Source organism: Barbus barbus, assembly GCF_936440315.1.
Source record: "Barbus barbus genome assembly, chromosome: 8".
Taxonomy (NCBI): Eukaryota; Metazoa; Chordata; class Actinopteri; order Cypriniformes; family Cyprinidae; genus Barbus; species Barbus barbus.
In genome coordinates, this window is record NC_136736.1 from 12,330,342 (window position 1) to 12,353,010 (window position 22,669).

The 22,669-nt window shown below is 37.5% G+C and overlaps 3 protein-coding genes across 4 annotated transcripts in view; 1 reads left to right on the plus strand and 2 right to left on the minus strand.

Moving 5' to 3' along the window:
- Nucleotides 1-13,588, minus strand: part of LOC306873545 (rho GTPase-activating protein 10-like) — a 96,969-nt gene extending 83,381 nt beyond the window's left edge. Inside the window, exons 1-4 of the mRNA XM_079422906.1 lie at nucleotides 13,448-13,588; nucleotides 13,007-13,084; nucleotides 12,203-12,323; nucleotides 11,619-11,708 (exon numbers count right to left, since the gene is read on the minus strand). The gene's annotated coding sequence lies outside the window, so the exon portion shown is untranslated. The remainder of the gene's footprint in view (nucleotides 1-11,618; nucleotides 11,709-12,202; nucleotides 12,324-13,006; nucleotides 13,085-13,447) is intronic.
- LOC306873544 (protein arginine N-methyltransferase 9-like) lies at nucleotides 4-13,207 on the plus strand. Of its 2 annotated transcripts, none has more exons than XM_079422903.1 (13): nucleotides 4-376; nucleotides 971-1,173; nucleotides 1,338-1,486; nucleotides 1,718-1,954; nucleotides 2,061-2,228; nucleotides 4,874-4,976; nucleotides 5,519-5,628; nucleotides 5,797-5,989; nucleotides 6,578-6,761; nucleotides 9,155-9,836; nucleotides 10,882-11,035; nucleotides 11,615-11,737; nucleotides 12,189-13,207. In XM_079422903.1, the coding sequence occupies exons 2-13, from the start codon at nucleotides 976-978 to the stop codon at nucleotides 12,462-12,464; spliced, it is 2,577 nt and encodes an 858-aa protein (XP_079279029.1). In that variant the 5' UTR covers nucleotides 4-376; nucleotides 971-975; the 3' UTR covers nucleotides 12,465-13,207. The 2 variants fall into 2 exon arrangements, with proteins under 2 accessions (XP_079279029.1, XP_079279030.1); XM_079422904.1 differs by having other exon boundaries at nucleotides 207-376; nucleotides 956-1,173.
- On the minus strand, nucleotides 12,935-21,140 carry LOC306873546 (transmembrane protein 184C-like). The gene is made up of 10 exons (XM_079422907.1): nucleotides 20,646-21,140; nucleotides 19,501-19,631; nucleotides 19,362-19,398; nucleotides 18,856-19,061; nucleotides 18,161-18,235; nucleotides 16,098-16,191; nucleotides 15,676-15,788; nucleotides 14,986-15,085; nucleotides 14,595-14,766; nucleotides 12,935-14,312 (listed from the first exon to the last, which is right to left on the minus strand). Exons 1-10 carry the CDS (start codon nucleotides 20,760-20,762, stop codon nucleotides 14,014-14,016), a joined length of 1,344 nt encoding a protein of 447 aa, XP_079279033.1. The 5' UTR covers nucleotides 20,763-21,140; the 3' UTR covers nucleotides 12,935-14,013.
- Between the last annotated feature and the right edge of the window lie 1,529 nt (nucleotides 21,141-22,669).

The following is a 22,669-nucleotide window of genomic DNA, read 5'->3' on the forward strand; positions in this document are numbered from 1 at the left end:
TCTGGGGAAACCCGGGATATTTGAGGGAATAACCGGCCGCGGGAGGGTTGCGATGGAAATTTACGTCTTTTTCCATCTGAATAAATTCTTCGGCATAAGTATCGATTTTTGTGTCTCGATATACTCCGTGAATGTGATGATACGAAGGGGTTGTCAGTAGTGTGTTTAAATCTAATGTGGAACTCTAAAGAGCGGATGTTGTTTCCGTCCGCCTGATTATGCAGAGCGGACCTGCAGCGCCGGAGCAGAGCTGCTCTGAATAGAGAGATAAAACTACATGAAGCATGTTTAAATCGAAGTTTGCGGTTTAATGACAGCGGCAGGCTGTTGTCTTCAGGGACACTGATACAAAATACAGTCCAGCAAACCTGAGAAGGTAAAGAACCATAAATCCAAAAACCAAATGATGCTGAAATTGTTAAATTAAATAATAAATTATGCATATTAAATAGCAGCATATAATTATTCTGGTTTCTTATTTGTAACGAGGAAAACTATGTAATGTTTAGATATGTTAATATGATATATGATAATTTATGAAAACGTTATTTTTTTCTTATTACCACATCACGTTTGCTATATGTAACGTTACTGCACGTAAATTTGAACTAACAGCTTTGGTGAATTAAATATTACTTATTAACGCTTTATAATTAGGAATGTTATACTTGATTATGATTTCATGAATAAATAAAGCTACAAGCTCCAAACATCCAGTAGAATTAAAACAACTGAAATAAATTGAAACGTACTGCATTTCACACTAAATAATTTGTATGCTTATATTTGACAATGATGGAAATATATTCTATTGATATATATATATATATATATATATATATATATATATATATATATATATATATATATATATATATATATATATATTCCAGAAACATTCCTTGTCTGTCGTTCAATTCATTCAATTTTAGGTAATGATCCAGTATATGATCAGTTCTGTCATTCACAGAAAACATGCCTAATGCCACTACAAGACCAAAGAGGACGAGGCGTCATAGACGAGCTCAGAGAGAAGATGCTGTGAGAAATGAGCTGGTGTCAAGATCACTGGAAAGCGCTCAGCAGTGTCTGTTCAGTCAGGACTACGGCACTGCTTTTGTTCACTACCTGTTGGCTCTAAACCTTGCTCCCACTCTAAAAGACTTTGCAAATGTAAGCTTAACCCCCCCCCCCCCTTGCTTCCTTGATGTTTTAGTCTGTCTGCCTGATCAGTCTGTTTACTGTAACAGTATGTGGTGGTGAAATGATGTGTCTAAAGTTGAAAAAGCTTCAGAACCTATTGCAAGGCCGGTAAATGTGTGTTTTTGTATTTGCAGGAATCCTTTAGATTTACTCTGTTTAAATGGGCTGAAGAGCTGGACTCTCTTGGACGTATACAGGACCTTTTTAATTGCTATGAACAAGCTATGGAGTTGTTTCCAGTGGATGAGATTATAGTGAACAGCATGGGAGAGCATCTCTTCAGGTTTTTATTTGTTTATTATTGTTGTTGTTATTAATAATTATATAGTGGTTTAGTATTTGTAAAGTACCAAGTTTTTAAGGAGTCTTTTAGTGAATAGGCAAAAATAACAATATAATGTCTTTTAATGAAAAAAAAACAAAAAACACATACCGACCCCAAATTTAGTTCAAACTGTGTTGCTCATTTACAAACATAACCCCCGAGTCAATTGTTGTTGTTTTTTTGTTCCAGAATGGGGTTTCGGGATGAAGCTGCTGGGCATTTTTACAAAGCCCTTAAACTCCGACCAGACTTCCCAGAGGCAAAGGAAAACTTTTACCGTGTTGCCAACTGGTTGGTGGAACGCTGGCACTTTTTAATGCTCAACGACCATGGGCGGAACCACAAGTACCAGCTGGCTATTAAGAAAGCTGTTGAGGGAGGATGCAGCTCTGTTCTGGATATTGGAACTGGCACAGGCATCCTCGGGTGAGATTTTTCAGAAACTTGTTACATAACATTGTTATTTAGCAAATGTCTGCTTCGACTGATATACAGTTGAGTTTGCTTTAATGCTTTTTGTTTGGCATGTTAGTATGTGTGCAAAGATGGCAGGTGCTGCTGAGGTCTATGCCTGTGAGCTGTCAAAGACAATGTATGAGCTGGCATGCGAGGTGCTCTCAGCCAATGGGATGGCAGATAGCATCGAGATTGTTCACCTGAAGTCTCTAGATATGAACATTCCAAAAGACATTCCAAACAGGTAAATATTTCTTTATATAACCAGATTCATATTGACATAGTTTACTTTTTTTTTTTTCAAGCATAAATCTTATGATATATTCTTATATATAATTTACACTAACATTTAAAAGTTTGGGACGCCAGTAAGATTTTTTAAATATCTCATCAAGATTGCATTTGTTTGATCAAAATATAAAGTAAAAACGGTGATACTGTGAAATATTATTAGAATTTAAAGTTACTGTTTTCTATTTTAATAAATGTTAAAATGTTATTTATTACAATGATGGTAAAGCTGAGTTTTCAGCAGCCATTACTCCAGTCTTCACATGATCGTCACATGATCCCTCAAAAATTATTCCAATATGCTGATTTGCTGCTCGAGAAACATTTCTTATTGTTATCAGTGTTGAAACAAGTTGTTTATAAGGCTGTCAAAGTTAATGCAATTAATGCAATTAACGTGTTAACGCAAATTCATTTTAAAGGCACTCATTTTATTAACGCGCGATTAACGCAGCGCACATTTTCTGTTTGACCCGTGGCCTAGCCTGTAGTTGGAGAAATGGAGATGCACAGTGTTGCCAACTTAGCGACTTTGCAGACCCCTTTAGCGACATTTTTTTCTCTTCAAAAAAGCACCTAGCGACAAATCTTTAGAGTTTGCCCAAACCTTATTTAGTTTCTGAGACTTGCCGGTATTGCCGCACGAGGTCTTGCTTTCTCAGCACGCTCACACACCTCTTTCTCTCTCTTACCCCCTTTCCACCAGCAGGAACCAGGTGCTAGTTCAGAGTCAGTGCTATTGCTGGTGTTGTGCCCATTTTTGACCCCTGCCAAATTATTACCCCCTCTCGTTGAAATGGCTACCTGATTGCCTAATCCTAATCCTAACCCCTCCCCCACACCTAACCTAAAACCTACCAATACTAGGGAGGTCGTAATCTGGCAGGGGTCAGAATTTGGCACAACACCGGTTCTTAGTTGGTTCTACTGGCGAGCCCTTTAAGAACTGGTTGCTTTTCGACAGGCTAGAGAGCCAATACAGAGGTCTTATGTCACTGAATACGTTTCATGTTTCGTTTCACTAGCGTGGCAGCGCCAAACATAACAGACTTGTTCGAGGTGCATCGGCGCCACGCAGACAGATCAATCGATCAGCACACAACACAAGCACCGCGAGAGCGATCCAAAAGCATAAAGAGCTGTCTGCTTTCCAGTCGCTCCCACAGCACCCCTGTGCATCTGCTCTGTTCAGCGAGCGGCAGAGAGGAGCAGTTAAACACCGATATTATGTTGCTTCTCTAATTTTACATGCGAGTATAGCCGAAATCACAGCACAGCTATTGTTTTTTGTGTATTTGATTTCATCAGACGACGGCTCGATTATCAGTATTTTTGTGCAGATTAACATCTTGGAAGAGAGAGCTGGTTATGTAGTCTTAATGGGCCGCGTTTCAGTCACACTTGCATGGTCAGGTACCTTCCTATATTCAGGATCTATTTTATGCACATTCTCCTGGTCGGTCCTTAAGGTCTTCTGACCTGGACCTTCTAACTATTCCTATTCCTAGACTCCCTCTAACACTGAGAACAATGGACTCTGTAGACTCTATTAAAAGACACCTAAAGACGCACCTCTTTGGACAAGCTTTTAATTAACAGTACAGTTTGGCTGTTATTAAATTTCTGAGGTATTTGGTCTCTAATTGGTGTTGTTTTTATGTTTTTATTTTATATTGTAAAGCACTTTGTGACTTCTTGTCTGTGAAAGGTGCTATATAAATACATTTTACATACTATTTCATATTCATTCCGTTGTCTGACAACAGAAACAGTAAAATATATAAATGAAAACAGTTTTATTGAGAATTTAGCTGCATCAAGATAAAGTATGTTTGCATAGAGAGGCAACAAATGTAATAATAAATGTACATTTTGCATGTTCAGAAGAAGTGAGCTGCCCTGTCGTGCAAAAATGTAAACCGGTTTGTGTCAGTAAATTGCTCAGTGCAAAGAAAGAGAAGTAATGGGGACCTGGTATTTCTGTGTTCTTTTTTTCATGTGTCTAATTGACAATTGACAAGTTCTTTGAAAAACATCTATGACCTTTGAAACATGTCTAGTCTTCATGCTCTATGTCAACTATGGTTCCAATAAACATACATTTGCATGAAGCATCCATATTTTTCCATGCCCATGTTTAGAGTTTTAAAAACTTGAAAAGTTATTAAAGGTACATTTAGAACTAGGGATGCACGATATTATCGGACTGATATCGGAATCGGCCGATAATGGCTTTAAATGTAAATAACGGCATCGGCCCAACATGAAAAATAATGCGAATATGTCTTGCAGATAAGAGGTATACATTAACTCAGGGTGTGCTAGTGATTAGATCACGTCAGCAGTGTGGTGCATTCTTGAAGCAAAGTTTTGCCTGAATGATGATCAGATTGACTGTTATGGATCTCCGCATTTAATCTGTTAAAACAGTAATAGCACGTACAGTGGAAGCAGCAGTGACAGCCTCCCCCGTGTCCTAATCGCACTGACACAAACCATAAAATATCATAGATTATTTGTAAAAATATATTGCTTTCAAAATGTCTTAAGTGAGTTTAAATTGCAGATGCTTTCATAAATTTATGTTCCATTCTTCAGAGTGTCACTGGTTGTAACAGAGACAGTAGATGCAGGGCTGTTTGGTGAGGGCATCATTGAGACGCTGATCCATGCATGGAAGCACCTACTTTTACCTCCACCTGTAAGTCACTTTCTGAATGATTCCGTATGTGTATGCAGCATTGACTGATCTGATCAGCAAACCTACAGTGAGGCCACGTGATGCCACAAATGTGTAATCCTTTTATACAAATGGTTTTATCCTGTCTGATCTGATGTTTATCCGGCCGTGGTCAGTGACTAAGAGATTTTTGTCTCTGAAAATGTCAAGTTGTCTTGCACCAACGTTAATAGCATGCTTGGCAAAAGATTACATACTTTGCCGTACTACAACCAGATCCTTTCTTCTAAATCCTTACTTAAAATATTCTAAGATTTTTCCCATTTCAGTGCCAGAGCGTAGCCTAAGGTTATATACATTTTGGGCAACAGGGACACCTAGTGGCTGAGATACATATAAATGTTGGTGAATGAGTTCTAAAGTCATTTTTAGAAAATATGTTAGCAGCAGTAGATGGCTAGAAAGTATACAGTTGTATAAAGCTGCTATAAATTAATATCAGTACATTCTAACTAATGCTTTCAAGTCTTTCACAACAATTGATTATTAAATCATTTCAACAGAACACTCAACAACCCTTGTCCAGTCCCTCACAAACGGGCCGGGTAATACCTGCTGGTGCAACTGTGTTTGGAGTCGCTGTTCAGTGCCGTGAGATCCGTAGACATCACAGGTGAGAGACCAAAGCTGCTTATGTGTGAGTGACACACTGATAAATTTTGTACACTTACACTTCTCTTTAAAGAGTTAACACTATACCAAAGAAGCAGGCTCTGGAGTATGATCTTAGAAATATTAGAGTGAACATTTAGTGATTGAATTACTAATCAACCTTCTGCAGGCTGTGTGCGTCTTCAGTTGGAGGCTTGGATCTGTTTGCTGTAGGACAGATCTATAGTCCTGTTAGCTGTCTGGCTGATACTGAGGATAGCACTGAGCCCTACACCACTGAAAGACTGAGCCGCCTGCGTGGAGGATACATTCAGCTCACACAACCTTTCACAGCTCTGGACATAGACTTCAACAATGTGCAGGTATAGAACTCAGTATAATATAGAGCTGAGTGTTGAAATAAAAGTGTCTTTGGATAATGCAACGAGTCAATTGAACAAAAGTGGCAGTAAAGACATTTATAATGTTAAAAAAGATTTCATTTTCAAATAAATGCTGTTATTTTGAACTTTCTATTCATCCTGAAACAAAAAATGTTGTCTGCCAACATTGATAACTCTTTTTGAGCACCAAATCAGTATATTAAAATGCTTTCTAAAGCATCATGCAACACTGAAAAAAGACTGGAGTAATGGCTGCTGAAAATTCAGCTTTGTCATCACAGGAATAACTTGCATTTTAAAATATATTAAAATAGAAAACAGTCATTTTAAATTGTAATAATATATCAAAATATTACTTATTTTACTGTATTTTTGACCCAGTAAATGCACCCTGGGTAAGCGTAAGAGACAAAAAACATTTAAAAGTCTGACCCCAAACTTTGGATTGTGTATAGTGTAATAGAGACATACAGTCAACATGGGGCAGATGGGAGAGAAACAACACAACTGAAATACCTAAATTGGCATGGTTGCAGTAAGTGGTATTAAGCATTCTCTGTGTTGCAGGAGCTGGAGGGTCTTTGCTCCAGAGAGGTGAAGCAGCTGCGACTGTGTGTGACTCATGAGGGTGTTCTTGATGCTCTGGCAGTATGGTTTCAGCTACACCTCGACCAGGACAACCACCTGTCCACTGGCCCACAGGAAGACACATGCTGGGAGCAGGCCATCTATCCAATACAGAGTCCATTCAGTAAGAGCTACTGTATATTAATGTAAAAATATACAGAATAAGAAGTATAAAGATGACCATGACTCTAGAACAATGGTTCTCAAATGGGGGCCTCAGCAAATTTCCAAGATCACTCGAAGTAGGCATGAAATGGGATTGTGGTCTTTTCTTCTTTATTGTGACCTATAACTTAGTTTAAATTAAATTACTTTTTGAATGAGAAAAAATGTAGGGTGGGACCTGATTTTGTCTATCAGAGCATGTGTTGTTGTAGGAAGGTGGGGAAGATGTTTTAGATTAAAGATTATGAGGGCACGTGAATTTTAAAAATTATTTAAAGAAACAATATGTGCACAGATAAATATAATATTCATTAAAGTGGTCATATGATGCTTTTTTAAAGATCATTATTTTGTGTATTTGGTGGAACAGAATATGTTGACATGCTTTAATGTTCAAAAAACACATTATTTTTCAAATACTGTACATTATTGTAGGTCCTCTATGCCCCGCCTCTCTCAAACGCGTCATTTTCTTCAAAGTCCCTCCTTCCGACAAGCGCAGTCTGCTCTGATTGACCAACTGGCACAGTGCATTGTGATTGGCCGAACACCACAAGCACTGGTCAGAAATGTAACGCCTCTTTCCATAATCACGAGCTTTAGCTTTCAAAATAAATGTAAAGACAGTTAATAATGTCCTTAGTTTTACCATCAGTTCATGCCAGAAAGGGGAACAGAGTCACATGACAGACACAGTGATGATGCTCGTATGTGTTTGCACACAAGCCACGGTTGTGTGACTGTCTCTCCCTCTCTCACACACGCGAGTGCACACACACACACAACGCGCAAAACTCCACATTTAAGCAGTCAATAGTAAATACTTAAACTAATAACAAAACATACTTGCAGTCGCTAATTCAGAAGCGCCAGATTGTCATAGCAAAGTCAGAATTACCTCCTCTCCTTGGTTCACAAAACGGTCATCCATAAAATGCGTTGTCATAACATCTGGGTTGTGCTGTTCTGTTGTGAGTAATCTTAGTGATTCCTAAATGCATATACTTTCAGAAGGCCAAATAAAGTGCTTTTGCTTTCGCATAGAAACACACAGCGTCTCCCTCTCATGGCTGCATCAACACTACTGCATTTACTGAAACCATGCCGTGAACATTTGGGCGGCATTACGCAAATATTTCCACATCGTGACGTAGACATGTGGGGGCGTGTTTGAATGAGCCGTTTTAGGGGGGCGTGGATGAGTCTTAACTTTTATAAAGAATATCTCTTTGGTTTTGAGACTTTAGTCTTTGCAACTTCAGGGATCTTATCCATGCATGAACAGCTTGTAACACTCCAAAGAGAAAGGAAAACTTGAAATCGCATCATATGACCCCTTTAATCATATCCAGTATCAACTGAAAACGTAATGAAAATTAATTAGTTAAACCTTGAACTCTGAGGAATGTTGAACATTCAGTTCTTAAAGCATCTGGAATACAGAAAATTTAATTTTAATTTTAATTATACTTATATATTTGATCATACTGGCACTCCACATTTATATATGGGGCTTCTAAATATTGTTGTGGACAATGGTGGGAGTTGGAATAAAAAAAGTTGAGAACTACTGCTCTAGAACTAGTCATGCCTAGTTCTAGTTCAGAGACATTTCTTGATGCATTAATATCAGAAGCCATCGGAGAAGAACAGGAAGTAGTCTCACAAACTTCACATTAGCAGCAATGGCTGCTTTGGCTGGTCTCCCAGGCTCGTTTTAAAGCAGTTTTGGCCACTAAATCAACTGGGTTTAGCTGGTTTTTAATGTTTGTTTGTTTTTGTTTTTTGCTAAATCAGTGTGTTTTAGCTGGTTTTAGATATTTTTAGCTGTTTTTGTTAAATGAGCTGGTTTTAGCTGTTTTTTTTTTCTTCCTTACATCAGCTGGGTTTAGCTGTTGTTGTTTTATTATTATTTTTATTTTTTTGCTAAATCAGCTGGTTTTAGATGGTTTTTAGCTGTTTTTGTAAAATGAGCTGGTTTTAGCTGGGGGGGGGGGGGGGGGGGTTTATATAAATTTAGCTGTTTTTATTATTAAATCTGCTCGTTTTACTTGTTTTTAGCTGGATTTTTTTTCAATCATGCATGCTAATACTAAAAACTTGCTAACAATATGCTTGTCATTCTAGCAACATGCTAATCATGTTAAAACATGCTAGCAACATTCTAATCATGTTAGAAAAATGCTAACAACTTGCTAATCGCGCTAGAAAAATGCTAACAACTTGCTAATCGCGCACGTGTGTGTGTGTGTTGGATATGCATCATTTGAGGTTGTGCGAAGACAATTAAGGTTAAGCTACAGCCAGTTTAGTAGTAATAATTAATTGACTTTAACTCATGTCATCCCTCAGACACTGTGAAATGTGGGGATGAGGTACTGGTGGAAGTTTCCTGTAAGGATTCTTATCTCAGGCTATGCTGCACTTCTATCATAAGAGATGGACACACATTCCATATGGACAATGTAACGCCCAAGGTCCTCACTGCAAACCCTGAGGCTGAGCTGTGCAGTGCTCTGGCCGGCCTTCAAACCAACCAGGAGAAACCATCTTGCGCTTTTATGCTGGAGTCGGCAGAGATCGCTCTCCTCAATAACACGGCGTATCATAACAGCTTCCAGAGGGCCATGAGCAAACTTTTAGTTTCTCTTAAGTCAACTAAGAGATCACAACAGTCAGACACAGTACTCGATCCGATCTACGTGCTTGATGTCTCCGAGGGCTTTTCTGTGCTCTCCTTGATGGCAGCCCAGTTAGGCTTCGATTCAAGTGAAGACAAACAGATCAGCCCTGGATTGGTTCAGGCCTACAGTTCAGTGGAGAAAGAGCATCACCAGACTATGTTGAGACTGCTGGCCAAAGGAAATGCTGTGCTTGAAAGCACACTGAAGTTCTGGTTAAGTCACGTGGAGGATGATTCTGCGGTTCTCCAACGGCCAGCAACCGAGAAGCTCTGGAGCGCCATCATACTTGACTGCATAGAGATCAGTGGCCTTATTAGACAGAAACTATTGGAGAAAGCAACGTTAGCTAGGTAAGAGTTTAAAGGGCTCATATGATGTTGCTAAAAAGAACAATATTTTGTGTAATTGGTGTAATGCAATGTGTTTGTGGTTTAAGGTAAAAAAAAACACATTATTTTCCACATACTGTACATTGTTGCTCCTCTATGCTCTGCCTTTCTTAAACGCTTAGATTTTTACAAAGCTCATCGTTCTGAGAAGCGAGGCATGCTCTGATTGGCCAGCTATCCAGTGTGTTGTGATTGGCCGAATACCTTAAGCGTGCGCCCCTTACCGTACTGTGATGCCGTGTCCTGGCACGACGAGACAAAAGCAATAAAACCCACTAAAAACGAGGCATTTGTTGCATCCAGTGGGGACATAATTACTGATTATGATAACTTATACTGTCTTTTTACGACAGTAAACATTACCATGTCTGCATTTGTGATCGGAGAAACAACAAACAAGCGTTACTCTACACTGCTCAAAACTCGCATTTGAATAGTGGCAAATTCTTTAAATATGAAAACATACTTACAGACTGGCCTTGCAAAGTTGGAATTGCCCCACTTTATAGAAACTGCTGGCATTGTAGGCTACTCTCCCAGGTTCAGGAAATAGTCTTCCATAAAATACGCTGCACACACTCTAATATTTGGGTTGAACTGTTCTGGAACAGTGTTGTAAATACAACTTAACCACTGATTTCTTGTTGTGTCCTCTTTTGGAAGCTCAAACAAAGTAGTTTTCGCTTTCACAACGAAACACAGCGTCTCCACGACATGGCGCTGACGGCAGCAACAATACTACAGAGAGAATAGTTCCGCCTTCTTTCATTACATATACGTTTGGGCGGTGTTATGCAAATCTTCCCACACAGTGACGTAGACGTGTGGGGGCATGTTTGAATGAGCAGTTTTAGTAGGGCGTGGATGAGTCTTAACTTTTATAAAGAATATCTCTTTGGTTTTGAGACATTAGTCTTTACAACTTCAGGGATCTTATCTTTGCATGAACAGCTTGTAACACTCCAAAGAGGTGTGTAAACAATAGTTTTTGTGATGAACATTTCAGGTGTTTGTTGGAGGACGGTGGGCAGATTTTTCCAGAGCGCATTGTGATCCACGGGATGCTTGTTGAGTCTGACACACTGCTTCGGGAAAGCGCTGTTCAGGGAACAGAGCCGACTCTCGGGTTCAACATTGCTCCATTCATCAATCAATTCACAGTATGTTTGGCTCTGTCAATACTGTGCTTGCTCTTTATCTCTTGTCTTTATCTCACATAAACATATATGTGTTGAAACGGCTAATAATAAAATGTGACATTCTGTAGTTTTGTCTCATATTCATCTGTATATACTTTTCAGTGTGTCTGGTCTAAGCAAAACTCTTCTCTTGTGTAATCAGAGTGGCTTTTTAGCCTTTTTGTGTAAACATGATTGTTTGGCTTTTAGTTTGTTTTTACAAAGACTCAACTTTGAACTGGGAACTCGAGTGCACATTGTGGTTCAAATTCCAAAATGGGGTGCTGCTTTTTAGGACCTTTTGAACTGAATCTCAGTGTATGTTCCATTCACCACCTTGGGCCTCAAAATGGAAAGAAACAGCTCTGCTATGTGGTTAATTATAGATGCTTTTTACAGTATTGTCAAATGCCACACATTCTAACAGAAAGAGTAGGAGAGAGCCCATGAATTATCAGTTTATCAAAGAGAGAAATGTAATGCATAATTATTTTCTGTGGTTTCTGAAAATTACAGAATTGAAGTGTTTAAAGAATAAAATGTCTCTAATGTTTTTTTTAGGTACCTGTTCATGTGTTTTTGGACCTGTCCACACTTGAATGTACACATCTTAGTGAAGCAGTAGAACTCTTCGCACTGGACCTCATGAACAGCGCTGCCAATTACACCGACAAAGAAGTCAAAGTGAGTTTTGGGTTCTGGTACTTAGGGCTTCTCTCTCTCTCAGTGCTGTTATTGTTCAAATAGTTTTTGTTAATTGAAATAAAACTTTACACATAGCTGAGTAGATTACTTACAAATTGTAATCCATCACCGATTCCAATTTACATTACAAAAATTGTAGTAAGTAACGTAATCCATTACATTACACATTTTATATAATACAATAATATAATATTAGATGAAAAACAAAAAATAATGTTGCCTTACTAAAGGTTAATTTACTAAAGAATAAATTAATAAATTAAGCCAAGTAAAATTTTACAACTTAAAATGAAAAACTAAATAACAACTAAAACTAACAATTTTAAAATTGTTTTGTTTAATTTTAAATCGTTTTAAGTCATTTTAAAGCCCTCTAGTAGCCTCATGACTGTCTATTAAATTGCCTTTTATTTTGTGCATCATTTTGCAGGTGCGGGTCAACACCTCAGGCAAGGTAACTGCCATTCCCTTCTGGTACCAGATCCATTTGGACTCTGAGCAGAGCGTCAGCACCTTCAGTGAGGACTCTCACTGGAAGCAGGCAGCGGTGGTCCTCCAGCAGCCCCTGACGGTTAGCAGAGGAGAATGGGTCAAGCTCAGCATCCAGCTCCATAAGAGCAGCATCTCTATTACAGCTGTTAAAGAAGAAGGGCCGGGGGCTGATGATGTTATCAGGGAGGCGGAGCCTGTGACCAGTGACTCATGATGTGGGAGGGCTCTCCTTTACTGATTTAACACACTCCAGAATCAGTGAATTGCTGCTAATGGGCAATTATTTAATTGCTGTATGGTAAACAAAGTTATTATTTTTAAAAACAAGCACACATTTTACATTAAAATAACTTCACCATGACTGTGTGTGGCTTGATGCTTCTTATAGGTATAATTAAAGGAACAGTTCACCTGGAAATGTGCTGAAAATGAACTCACCCTCAGTCCATGCAAGATACAGATGAGTTTGTTTCTTAATGGGAACAAATTTAGCTAAATTTATCATTACATCACTTACCAATGGATCCTCTGCATTGGACTGAGGATAAGCATTTTTTCTTTGTTCAGTGGAAGGCAATGGTAACGTCATACATATTTGGAATGGCATGAGAGTGAGTAAATTATTTCAGGGTGAACTATGCCTTTGAACTTGGATGGAAGGCAATTAAGCAGAAATACTCAATACACATTTCCATGTGAAGTTTAATGATTCGTGACAACCACTGTTAGATAAGGCAATGCAACAGCTGTACAAACCATTGCAGAAGATGCATCTCTCTGAATGGATCAGTTCATAAAAACAAAGCAATGGGAATGTTTCCCACGGGTCCACATCTGTAATGATATGACAAACAAACAAAAACAAATCATAAGACAACTTATGATATTTAGACATTGCATCATTTCCCGAGGTGAACTTAGTCTTCTAAATTTTCAATAAAAAACTAAATTGTTTTTATCCTAATTGTCATTGTCTGATTATTAAAATAACCAAAAATAAAAACAAATACTTTTTGAGAAGGACAAAAGAAAGACCACTAACATATGCGTTTTTATGTGTTGACACAATTACATGAAGCTGTTCTGAAGGCAAGCAGTCCAGCAGAGGTTGCAAAGCTCTGAAGCGAATTAGGCAGAAATATGGGTGCTTCAGTATATTGTGCTTTAGAGCCAATGTTCAAACTGTAGTTGCTTTACCACATGCATATATTCTGCTGAGAGGAAATGTTGCAAATCTCCATGGCATCCTGGCAATTACTGTCCATGATCAAGGTGCTGCTCCATGGAAGAAAACATGGATTAAAACAATGCTTAAAACGTATTTGCATTCACAGATAAAAATTTGAAAGTATTACTGAAAAAAAAACTGAAATTACTTGATAAAATCTAGGAGGATGTCAATGACATTGTGAAGTAGCATTATCAATACCTAGTGTTTCTTAGAATAAACATTCATAAAGCTGTCTTAAATTAACCATTATCTGATGTTAACCATTACTGTGCTTGGCTCTAAGGTCAGTTTATAATTTGGTCATGTTTTCAGCAAAACAATGCCAAACAGAGATAAAAACGGAGGATCAACACTACCCAAGTCCTTCATATGTGTTCTTGCTACCAAAGCTTCACCGAGCCTCTCTGAACACATATTAACCACAAGTATGAATAGTTACCAGAGGTAACGGTGACTGCATATATTATAAAGGGTAGTTAATGCACATTAGATTGATGTGTGTTAACTATTTGGTAGCTGAAGCTCAGTGATGTTAAGTGATTTCTGCATAGTCTGAGCCTTGTTGATGTGTATGATCGCCAGAAATCACAGCAGGCGTGATATCATCCACATCTCCTTCCCATGGTACGCTGCCAAGGTTGGCAGGAGCAGAGATGGAGTGGGGGGTTACAGTGTGGCCCATGCCCTGGTAACGGCCCTTAGGGGATGGAGGGGTGGAGGACGATTCAACGCCTGGATCCTGAGAACCAGCCGACAACAGTCCTGTGTTCTCGTCCTGGGAAACCTCTTCACCGAAATATGTTTTCCTTGGCCGACCCATGACAGTTCTCCCTGAATGAAAAAAAACAAGACAAAGCAAGCACATAGATATGATGAATAACTGTTTGAAATAGGGCTGGGTATTGACAGATTTCCTAACTGATTCCTGTTCAGGAAATATTCAGTTTATGAATATAAGATGCAACAAACCTAGACTAGTATTGGGGGGGGGGGGGGGGGGGGGGGGGGGATATGACTGCTTATTGTAGATTAAGTATTTTGTAAGAATCCAAAGAAGATCTTAGACCCTCGAGCCATTCACCGCAAATAAGAAAAGACTGTATCGTAACTCACCGACATTACGCACTTGTTCCGAGATATCAGCCCGTATATCTGAGACATCCCACATGGCCAGGAAGGAATCAAAACAAGAACCTTCCTCTGCTTCCTGTATGTAGGGCTTGTAAGTGAAGCTGAAGTGATGGGCAATGGCTGCCAAAAACATTTCCACACAGATGATGAAGTCCTGTGAGAACAGAAAAACAGACCTTTAATCTTAAGGTTACTTCCTCTAATACAACCAGAAGTTCATTAATGGTGCTGCATTAACAATGGTGTAACATTGTATACATGGTAAGCCAGTCAAAGATATATATAACAACAATATTATGAGTATTTTAAACTGGTGTCTCACTAGCCCATTTCTAGTAAATTGAGTTTAATGTTGATATCAAGGTACACATACCTGTAGTCCAGTGGCTACAGCCTCCACATTGTTCCAGTCCCAGGTGTGCAAGTCTGAGATCACACCAACCTTCACTAAAAGTGCAATGACCACGGCTTGCCTAAGACAGATAAAAGAACTGAATTAAAACATTATAAATGACTTAATTAAAAAGGGAATTTTAGGAATTATTATAATAATTATTTTTTATTTGAATATAAAATCTTAATAAATTTTAAAATAATTATATAGTACTGTTTATTACGATATAATGATACAATGTCTATTTTATGAATGCTTGAATTTTAGATTATTTAGATTACATTAGATTATTATTTTTTTCTATAAAATTAATGCAATGTGTCCACATTTGGATTTGTTTGTTAATATTTGATATTTCTCTTATTTTAACAATTTCTAAATTATTATTATTATTATTAAACATAAAACATTTTTATTCTAAACGTTTTATTCTAGGGTGAAATATAACCTGGGGATGCTTTTAAAAGGCTCCATGCAATTTGCTCAAATATTTATTTAGATTATTATTATAATTCTGATCAATCATTGTCATTAACTGTCATGACTCTAGTTGTACCATCCTGATACTATATAGTGTATTCTAAAAAATTACCCTGCAAGATGGGAACTAAACTTGATCAGAAACAGATCCAAATTATTACAGTGTTAAATGTTTAGAGAACGGTTTACCAGAATGACACAAAAACCACCAGCTTGACACAGAGGAATTTGCCCACAGGTTTGATAGGACTCAGCTCTTCTCTCAGAGCCTTGTAGAACAGCACAAGACAGTACATGGCAAACTGAAGAGAGAAAAAGTTCACCATTAGCACATTACCATTAGATCATCAAGTTACCGTTTATCTTGTCGCAACAACAGTGAAAAATGATTGATAGTTCATGCTCCCTAATCTGTTCACTGTTCATAAGCAGCATAAACACAAATGAGAGGCTGTAAAGTCTGGTTTGTTCTATTTCACAACAAATGAATTGGTAAAAACCAATAAAGATGGCTCTGTAAACAGGGATTTAGTTAGATTTTATCTTCCTTCTCACAACATCAAGATCATGTGACATTCTTGCATAATATTCCGGACAAAACAGGTACTTACAAGCTGAGAGAGATTGTTGAAGATAACCAGATACGTCCAGGCATTTTTGGAGCTGAAGTTGCCTTCATCATAGACCCCACAAAGCTGACAAATCCTAATTTGGCAGGACAGAAATGATGCAAATCATTGACCATCAGACAAAGCTCTATTCTGAACAGACATGCTTATTACATATAAAAGCAGAGTCTGTAATAGAGGGTGTAATTTTAGCACCAGGAAACTAAATTTAGTCTTGTGTTTAAGCATCAGAGCACAGAAACATGTGGAAACTTTAGTATCGACTAAAGGGGTTTGTCGATGCACTTTGAAGAACAGAAATTACACTACCATTCAAATGTTTGAGGTCAGCAACACTTGAAAGAATTATTATTTTTTTTTCAATAAAGATGCAATAAACTGATCAAAAGTGACAGACACAGCATTTATGATGTAGCAAATAATAATAATAATAAGATTGTTAGATATGTTCCTATAAATGTTCTATCCATTAAAGAATCCTAAAAAATGTATCAGAGTTTCCACTAAAATGTTAAGAGGCGCAACTGTTTTTAACCATGATAATAATGAGAAATGTTTCTTGAGCTCCAAATCAGTATATTAGTATGATTTCTGATTGATCATGTGACACTGAAGACTGGCATAATGGCTGCTGAAAATTCAGCTTTGCCATCACATTATGGCAAATATATTTAAAGGGGTGGTCTAATTGTTTTTTTTGAAGGCTTGATTGTGTTTATAGCAACATGTTCATGCTTGTTTTTTTTAAATCGCTTTTTCCCCCACATATTTTACCTGTATTGTACACAGTTTTTCAGTTAGCATAAAAACGGCCGGTTGATTTCCTGGTTCTGTGAAGGCCCTCCCTCAGAAATACACGATGGGCTCTAATTGGTTAGCTGGCCCAGTGTGTTGTGATTGACTAAACCGCATGTAGTGCGCATCTAAACGTCCCGCCCCTCTGCTCAGCGGCATGTGCTCCGGTTGTATTGTAAACAATGGCGTCGTCTATATTGCTTATCAGTTTGAGACCGATTGAGACGCAGAGGATATTAGCGAAGAGGATCGCGCAGAACCTGTGCAAGCACGGCTTTTAATGGTAGGCCTATGTTTTTTGTTTGTTGTTGTCTCATACTTTTAGATACGCTGTTATTTTGCTACTGCTTATGTTAGCTTTTAATATACAGTTTTATCATGATTAAAGCTTTTATACAGTACGGCAACCGCATGTGCGTCCATGTTTAATGCTTGTCATAGCTATGTGAAAATAAGTGTATAAATGGAACAGTTCATTGTTGGAGCTGAGCTGATGATCTGAATAAGAGAGAGAGAGATGCAGAGGTGTGCAGAGCAGGGCGACGTGAGGAACAGGATTGAGAACCGCTGCTTTAGAACATTGATTTTGAAACTTGTGAATCCATAAGAATCGTTAGAAGACAGAATCGCCCCTAGCATTCTTCCTCTTCTCTGAAGCAGAGCAGCATGGCTTCGCCCCCTTCGTTGCATGTTCCCGGGGCGGGGTTTATCTGGGTTTATGATGTCACTAACCCGGAATTATTCTGTTGTAGTCCCTTACCAGCCATTCGCTGTAGGCGATGCTATGCTAATTCTGTAAAAGACAATTTCTCCCTTTGCACTGAACTTTGAGATTCGTAACTTTGCAGATGTTGTTTATGCTCACACAGCTACATTACTGTGTGAGCATAAACTACATTAGTTAAAAAGGTGAAATCGTATTATATGACCCCTTTAAAGAAAATAAAAAAATATATTTTAAATCATAATATTAATATTGTAATTTTACCATTCTAAATTGTATTAAATTAAATATTACTATTTTTATTGTATTTGTAATCAAATAAATGCAGTCTTAGTGAAACTTCTCTCAAAAACATGTAAAAAATCTAACTGACCCCGAACATTTGAAAGATATTGTACTGTATATTTTGCTTCCTTATGTATCTTTATATTGTGTAAAACCACATAAAAACACACAAAAATATGACAAAACTGATAGTAAATGCTTGATTAACCTCTACAACATACACAAAATGAATGACACTTACAAAGCAATGACTGTGGTGACAGGTCTCACAACTGTGTACTGCAGAACCCCCAGTTTACATCTCAGCAAAAGCACTCTGTTAAGAAAAAACAAACAAAAAAAAACTGTTGAGTAAATGTGCTGTTCTTAATGTGAAAACAGAGAAAAGGAGGCCATGAGAAAATATTGTTGCAGTATAAATAAATGTTTCCCTGGCACTGTATAAAATCAATTAAAGTTAACTTGACAGGCACATAACATACAGCTCTACTGTTCTACTTTCTCTAAAGCAGTTTTTTTTTTTTCTTTTCTTAAACACAAACATATTTTTTCCAGTTAAAACGCTGCTGGTTTAAATCAACAGACTTTTCACACATTACCACCAATGCCTAACGTAAATTTAAAAGTTGCTGCCGTCAGCAGCAACAGCTAAAAGCAGCCAACAACCTCAAGAAAGTGTTCACTCTGCAAGCAATTTAGAAGAAATCTCTTCCTGCTGTATCTAAACAGAAGACTTTCAATTCCCTTCCTCCACTTTAAAGAGGGCTCCAAAGGAGAAGATGGTAAACAGGTAATGGAGGCCCTCAATATAAGAGCCTCAGCCATAACGTCTTGACTTTCTCCTTTAGTAATACTAACAACAGATACACATTAAATACCACATCCTGCCTTGTTATGCCACTTTCATATTCTATCCATGTCTGTGCAAACACTCACTCTCCCATGGGCCACGGAGGGCAGCAGCAAAGAGGGGGGAGATGCTTTTGTTGCTCCTGCACCTCAAGCATCAGCACCAGACTGGGATACTGGTTTTCCAAAAAGTTGAGAAGGAAGATCATGAAGTTGTAGATGACATAGGCCTCATAGCACTCTCTACATGTGTCTACATAGATGGCAATGTTGGGATACTTCAATGCAATCCACTGTGAAAACAGAAGAAGGGATCAAAGAATAAAGAGAACTTATATATAGAACACAGAAATGTCACATTACACCAAAAAAAGAGATTGGATGCACATGAGTTTGGTCAAGTGAGTCACTTTTCTGGTCCAACTTTTAAGTCATGAGCATCTGCAACATCAGGCCTCACATTAACTGATTGTCAAACAGAAAAAGGCCAGTGTTCAAGTCAAGGCAAACTTAATTGGAGACTAAACATCAAAGAAGCTATTTGCGATTCAAATATCAACTTTTAGCTATCATTGTGATCACATGATACTCACACTATCCAGGCTGTATATAGGAACCATCCATAATATTCTGATGATGAAAACACAGAGTGAACATGTGAGAAACAGACAAAACAGTCAATTAATATTGCAAAAAAACACCTTGAAAGTAAAAGTTTCCATACAACAATACCTGATAATAGGTTTTTGTAGCTCAGGTTGGGTGTAGTGTACTAGATGCTGCAAAATCCCCCACAGTGAGATGGGTATAGTCATGAACACAAATATCCCAGCAATGAACCATGCCTTATTAGGAGTACTAACCTATGAGATTACAAGGAGAAAACAAATGCCATCAATGTGAATAGCCACTGTCAAAATTATATAGGCTATTTTAACACCAATACACCTAATTTTAACAACAACATAACTAAGTTTTCCATTTGTGAGTCAAATTTGACTCTCTTATACAGTGGTGGCCAAAATGATTAGAACACTAGTATTTTCACCAGCTAAAAAATGGTTTTCATCGTCAGTTAGGCTATTTCTATGTTTTGCTGTAGTGTGTCAGTAGGAAATATCAGTTTACATTAACAAACATTGATTTTGTCATTTGAATAATCCAGTGAGATTTTAGTCTGACAACAGCCAGTGCTCCACACAGAGATCTGATCTGATCATCATCCAGTCTGTCTGGAATAGGGCTGCAAAGGGGTGGAAAATGTACGGTAAATTTCCGGAAACTTTCCAAAATTTTCTAACTTTTTGCAACCCTAGTCTGTAATGACATGAAGAAACAGAACAAACTGAGACAGACTAAATCCAGAAGAACTGTGGCAATGTCTCCAAGATGCTTCAAGAAACATACCTGCAAAGCTACAGTACTTATGATAATGTCATAAACAGATATTCTATATCAATTAACTTCTATTAACTAAATTAAATCAACATTTGGTGTCACCATCCTTTGCGTTTAAAGCAGCTTTTGCCCTAGGTGCACTTGTTTTTCAGGTAGGTCCTATAATATGTATTCATATTTTGAATAAGATTTATTTTTTCAGTTTTCATTTGAGTTTGTTTTAGTAATTTTGCTTTGTGTGTGTGTGTTTAAACATATTTTTAGGCACTTCAACATTTTATTTCAGTTAGTTGCCTAATATTTATATTCTATTAATTTTTTTGTTCTAGTTTTAGTTGACAATAACAACATTGAATTGACCTTTAAGTATATTACGCAGCTGAATGTTCACTTAAATGTTCATTTCTTGATATCAGAACAACACAGATATTATAAAACAAAATGTTACAAATCAGATTAATTATAAAAAGACCTCTGACCCCTGATTTCTGCAGTTCCCATACACACAATGGAAGGACAACCAGGAGCAGCAGAATGTACAGCAGCACCACCAGAGGCCGGATCCACCTCCTCCAGTTCCCGCATGTGCACGGCATCTTTCCTGCTGCCACTGAGCTCTTACATTACACTCCGATTGAATTTGACACAGAGGCAGCTACAGAGAAAAGCCGAATTACGTTCTTGGCAGCTCTACTCCTGTGGCTTGGTTTAGATGCATATAATTGAGATCTTGATGAATCATGAGTTATCAGCGCGTCAAACAATCAGCTGATTCCACAAACATCGCTGCATTCAAGAGGCGATCGTGTCCATTATCGCACGGTCATGTTTTATTATCTTTTAGCAGAAATCATGTTACAAAACGCACATAAACTTTATTGACTTCCAAAATAAAAAGAGAGCGATAAGTTAATAAACAAAGCTGGTCCGAACTGGTCGTCACTGTGGGTTCTTCACCTGTTTTTGTGAAAGATTTGTAACGTTTGGCGCCACCGCTCGGATCGGAGAACCGACACACTGGCTGCAGAAACATTAATATTCACAAACTAAATATATAAAGGAGGGGATGGTGAGTGTTTTAAAACATTTTGTTTCTACGTGTGTAACTCTTAAACGTGTGTTTCTTTGCAGTAAGTGGCTCGTACTTGTATCCCCTTATCTGTCAGATAGTCTTAAATAAAGTAAAAACAGTGGTTGTCATAACCTGGTAGGTTTGTTCATTTAATTAAACATTTTTAATTAATCTACTGAGGTAATTAAATTTGCAAATTAACTGTTATGACCCCTCTTATTAGCAACCCATCCTACCCTAATTTATTTGCTATATTGTAATTCAAAATGCTAAACTTAAATGAAACATTACTTTAAAATTACAAAAAATTATTGGAAACGAATATAGGGTATATTGTCTTCCAGTTCAGCCCGTTTCCAATATAATGCGTAGTTACGCACAGACAGTAAGGAACCATGTTGTGGGCGATCCATCCTCCTCATATAATCAAACATAATGTTTCTAGTAGCTATTTTATTAACATGAAGGTAAAAACTTGTGATGCCATTTACTTACTTATGTCATTTAGCAGACGCTTTTGTCCAAAGCGACTTACAAATAAGAAAAAGTAACTAAAAAGTTACAACTCTATAAATACTATATACCCACATATTTAAGAAAATAAAGGAATTAAATAAAATTGACACATGCATATAACAACATTTCAATAATAAACATATAAATGAAAAAATTAAATAAAAAGCGATACTACTATCCCTTGCCGGTGTCCCTGCCCGGTGGAGTCGCACGGTAGAGTCGATGGTCTTTACACTAAGAGGGCTTCACACGACGAGTGCCGCGGTATAATAACCTTGTTTCAATTTTTATTTTGAATGAACTATCTCTTATTGAATTTTACATGTTGTTTTATTAAATCTCTTGACAAAAAGTAAAAACTTTTTACTTAAAATTGTACTTTTAATTGTGAGAAAAGCAAAGATTAATAGAAAGAAGATTAGTACATAATATATTAAGATTAATAAATATATAAACTTACATATTATATTTAAACTTAAAGGACTACCCTAAGAACAAGTGGAAGTCCAGTGCAAAACAAAAGGCGAAACTGCTCAGACTGAAGGTGCTTCACTAGATGGCAGTGTGGGGCAACATTTTCCATGCAGGGTTATAGCAATAATCCATTGATTTTATATTCCATATAAAGTGTTCCTGAACAAAAACCAGACTGTTTTCTTTTTTAACAAGAAGAATGCGCCTTATGTTTTTGTTTGTTTTCCTGGACAACAGAACAGTCGTCAAATTACTGTTTCTAATTAAGATTCCTGGGGAAAAAGTTTTTTTGTGTTTTTTTCCGCCATGCTAAACTAATTACAACAAATGCCGTATCAGCACAAAAGTGAAGAGTAACACTGCACAGAACCCTAGACGATGTCTTTTTCTTAGCTAAACAACTATTTTACTTTATCGGTAAGCTTGTGCAAGTATATAAAA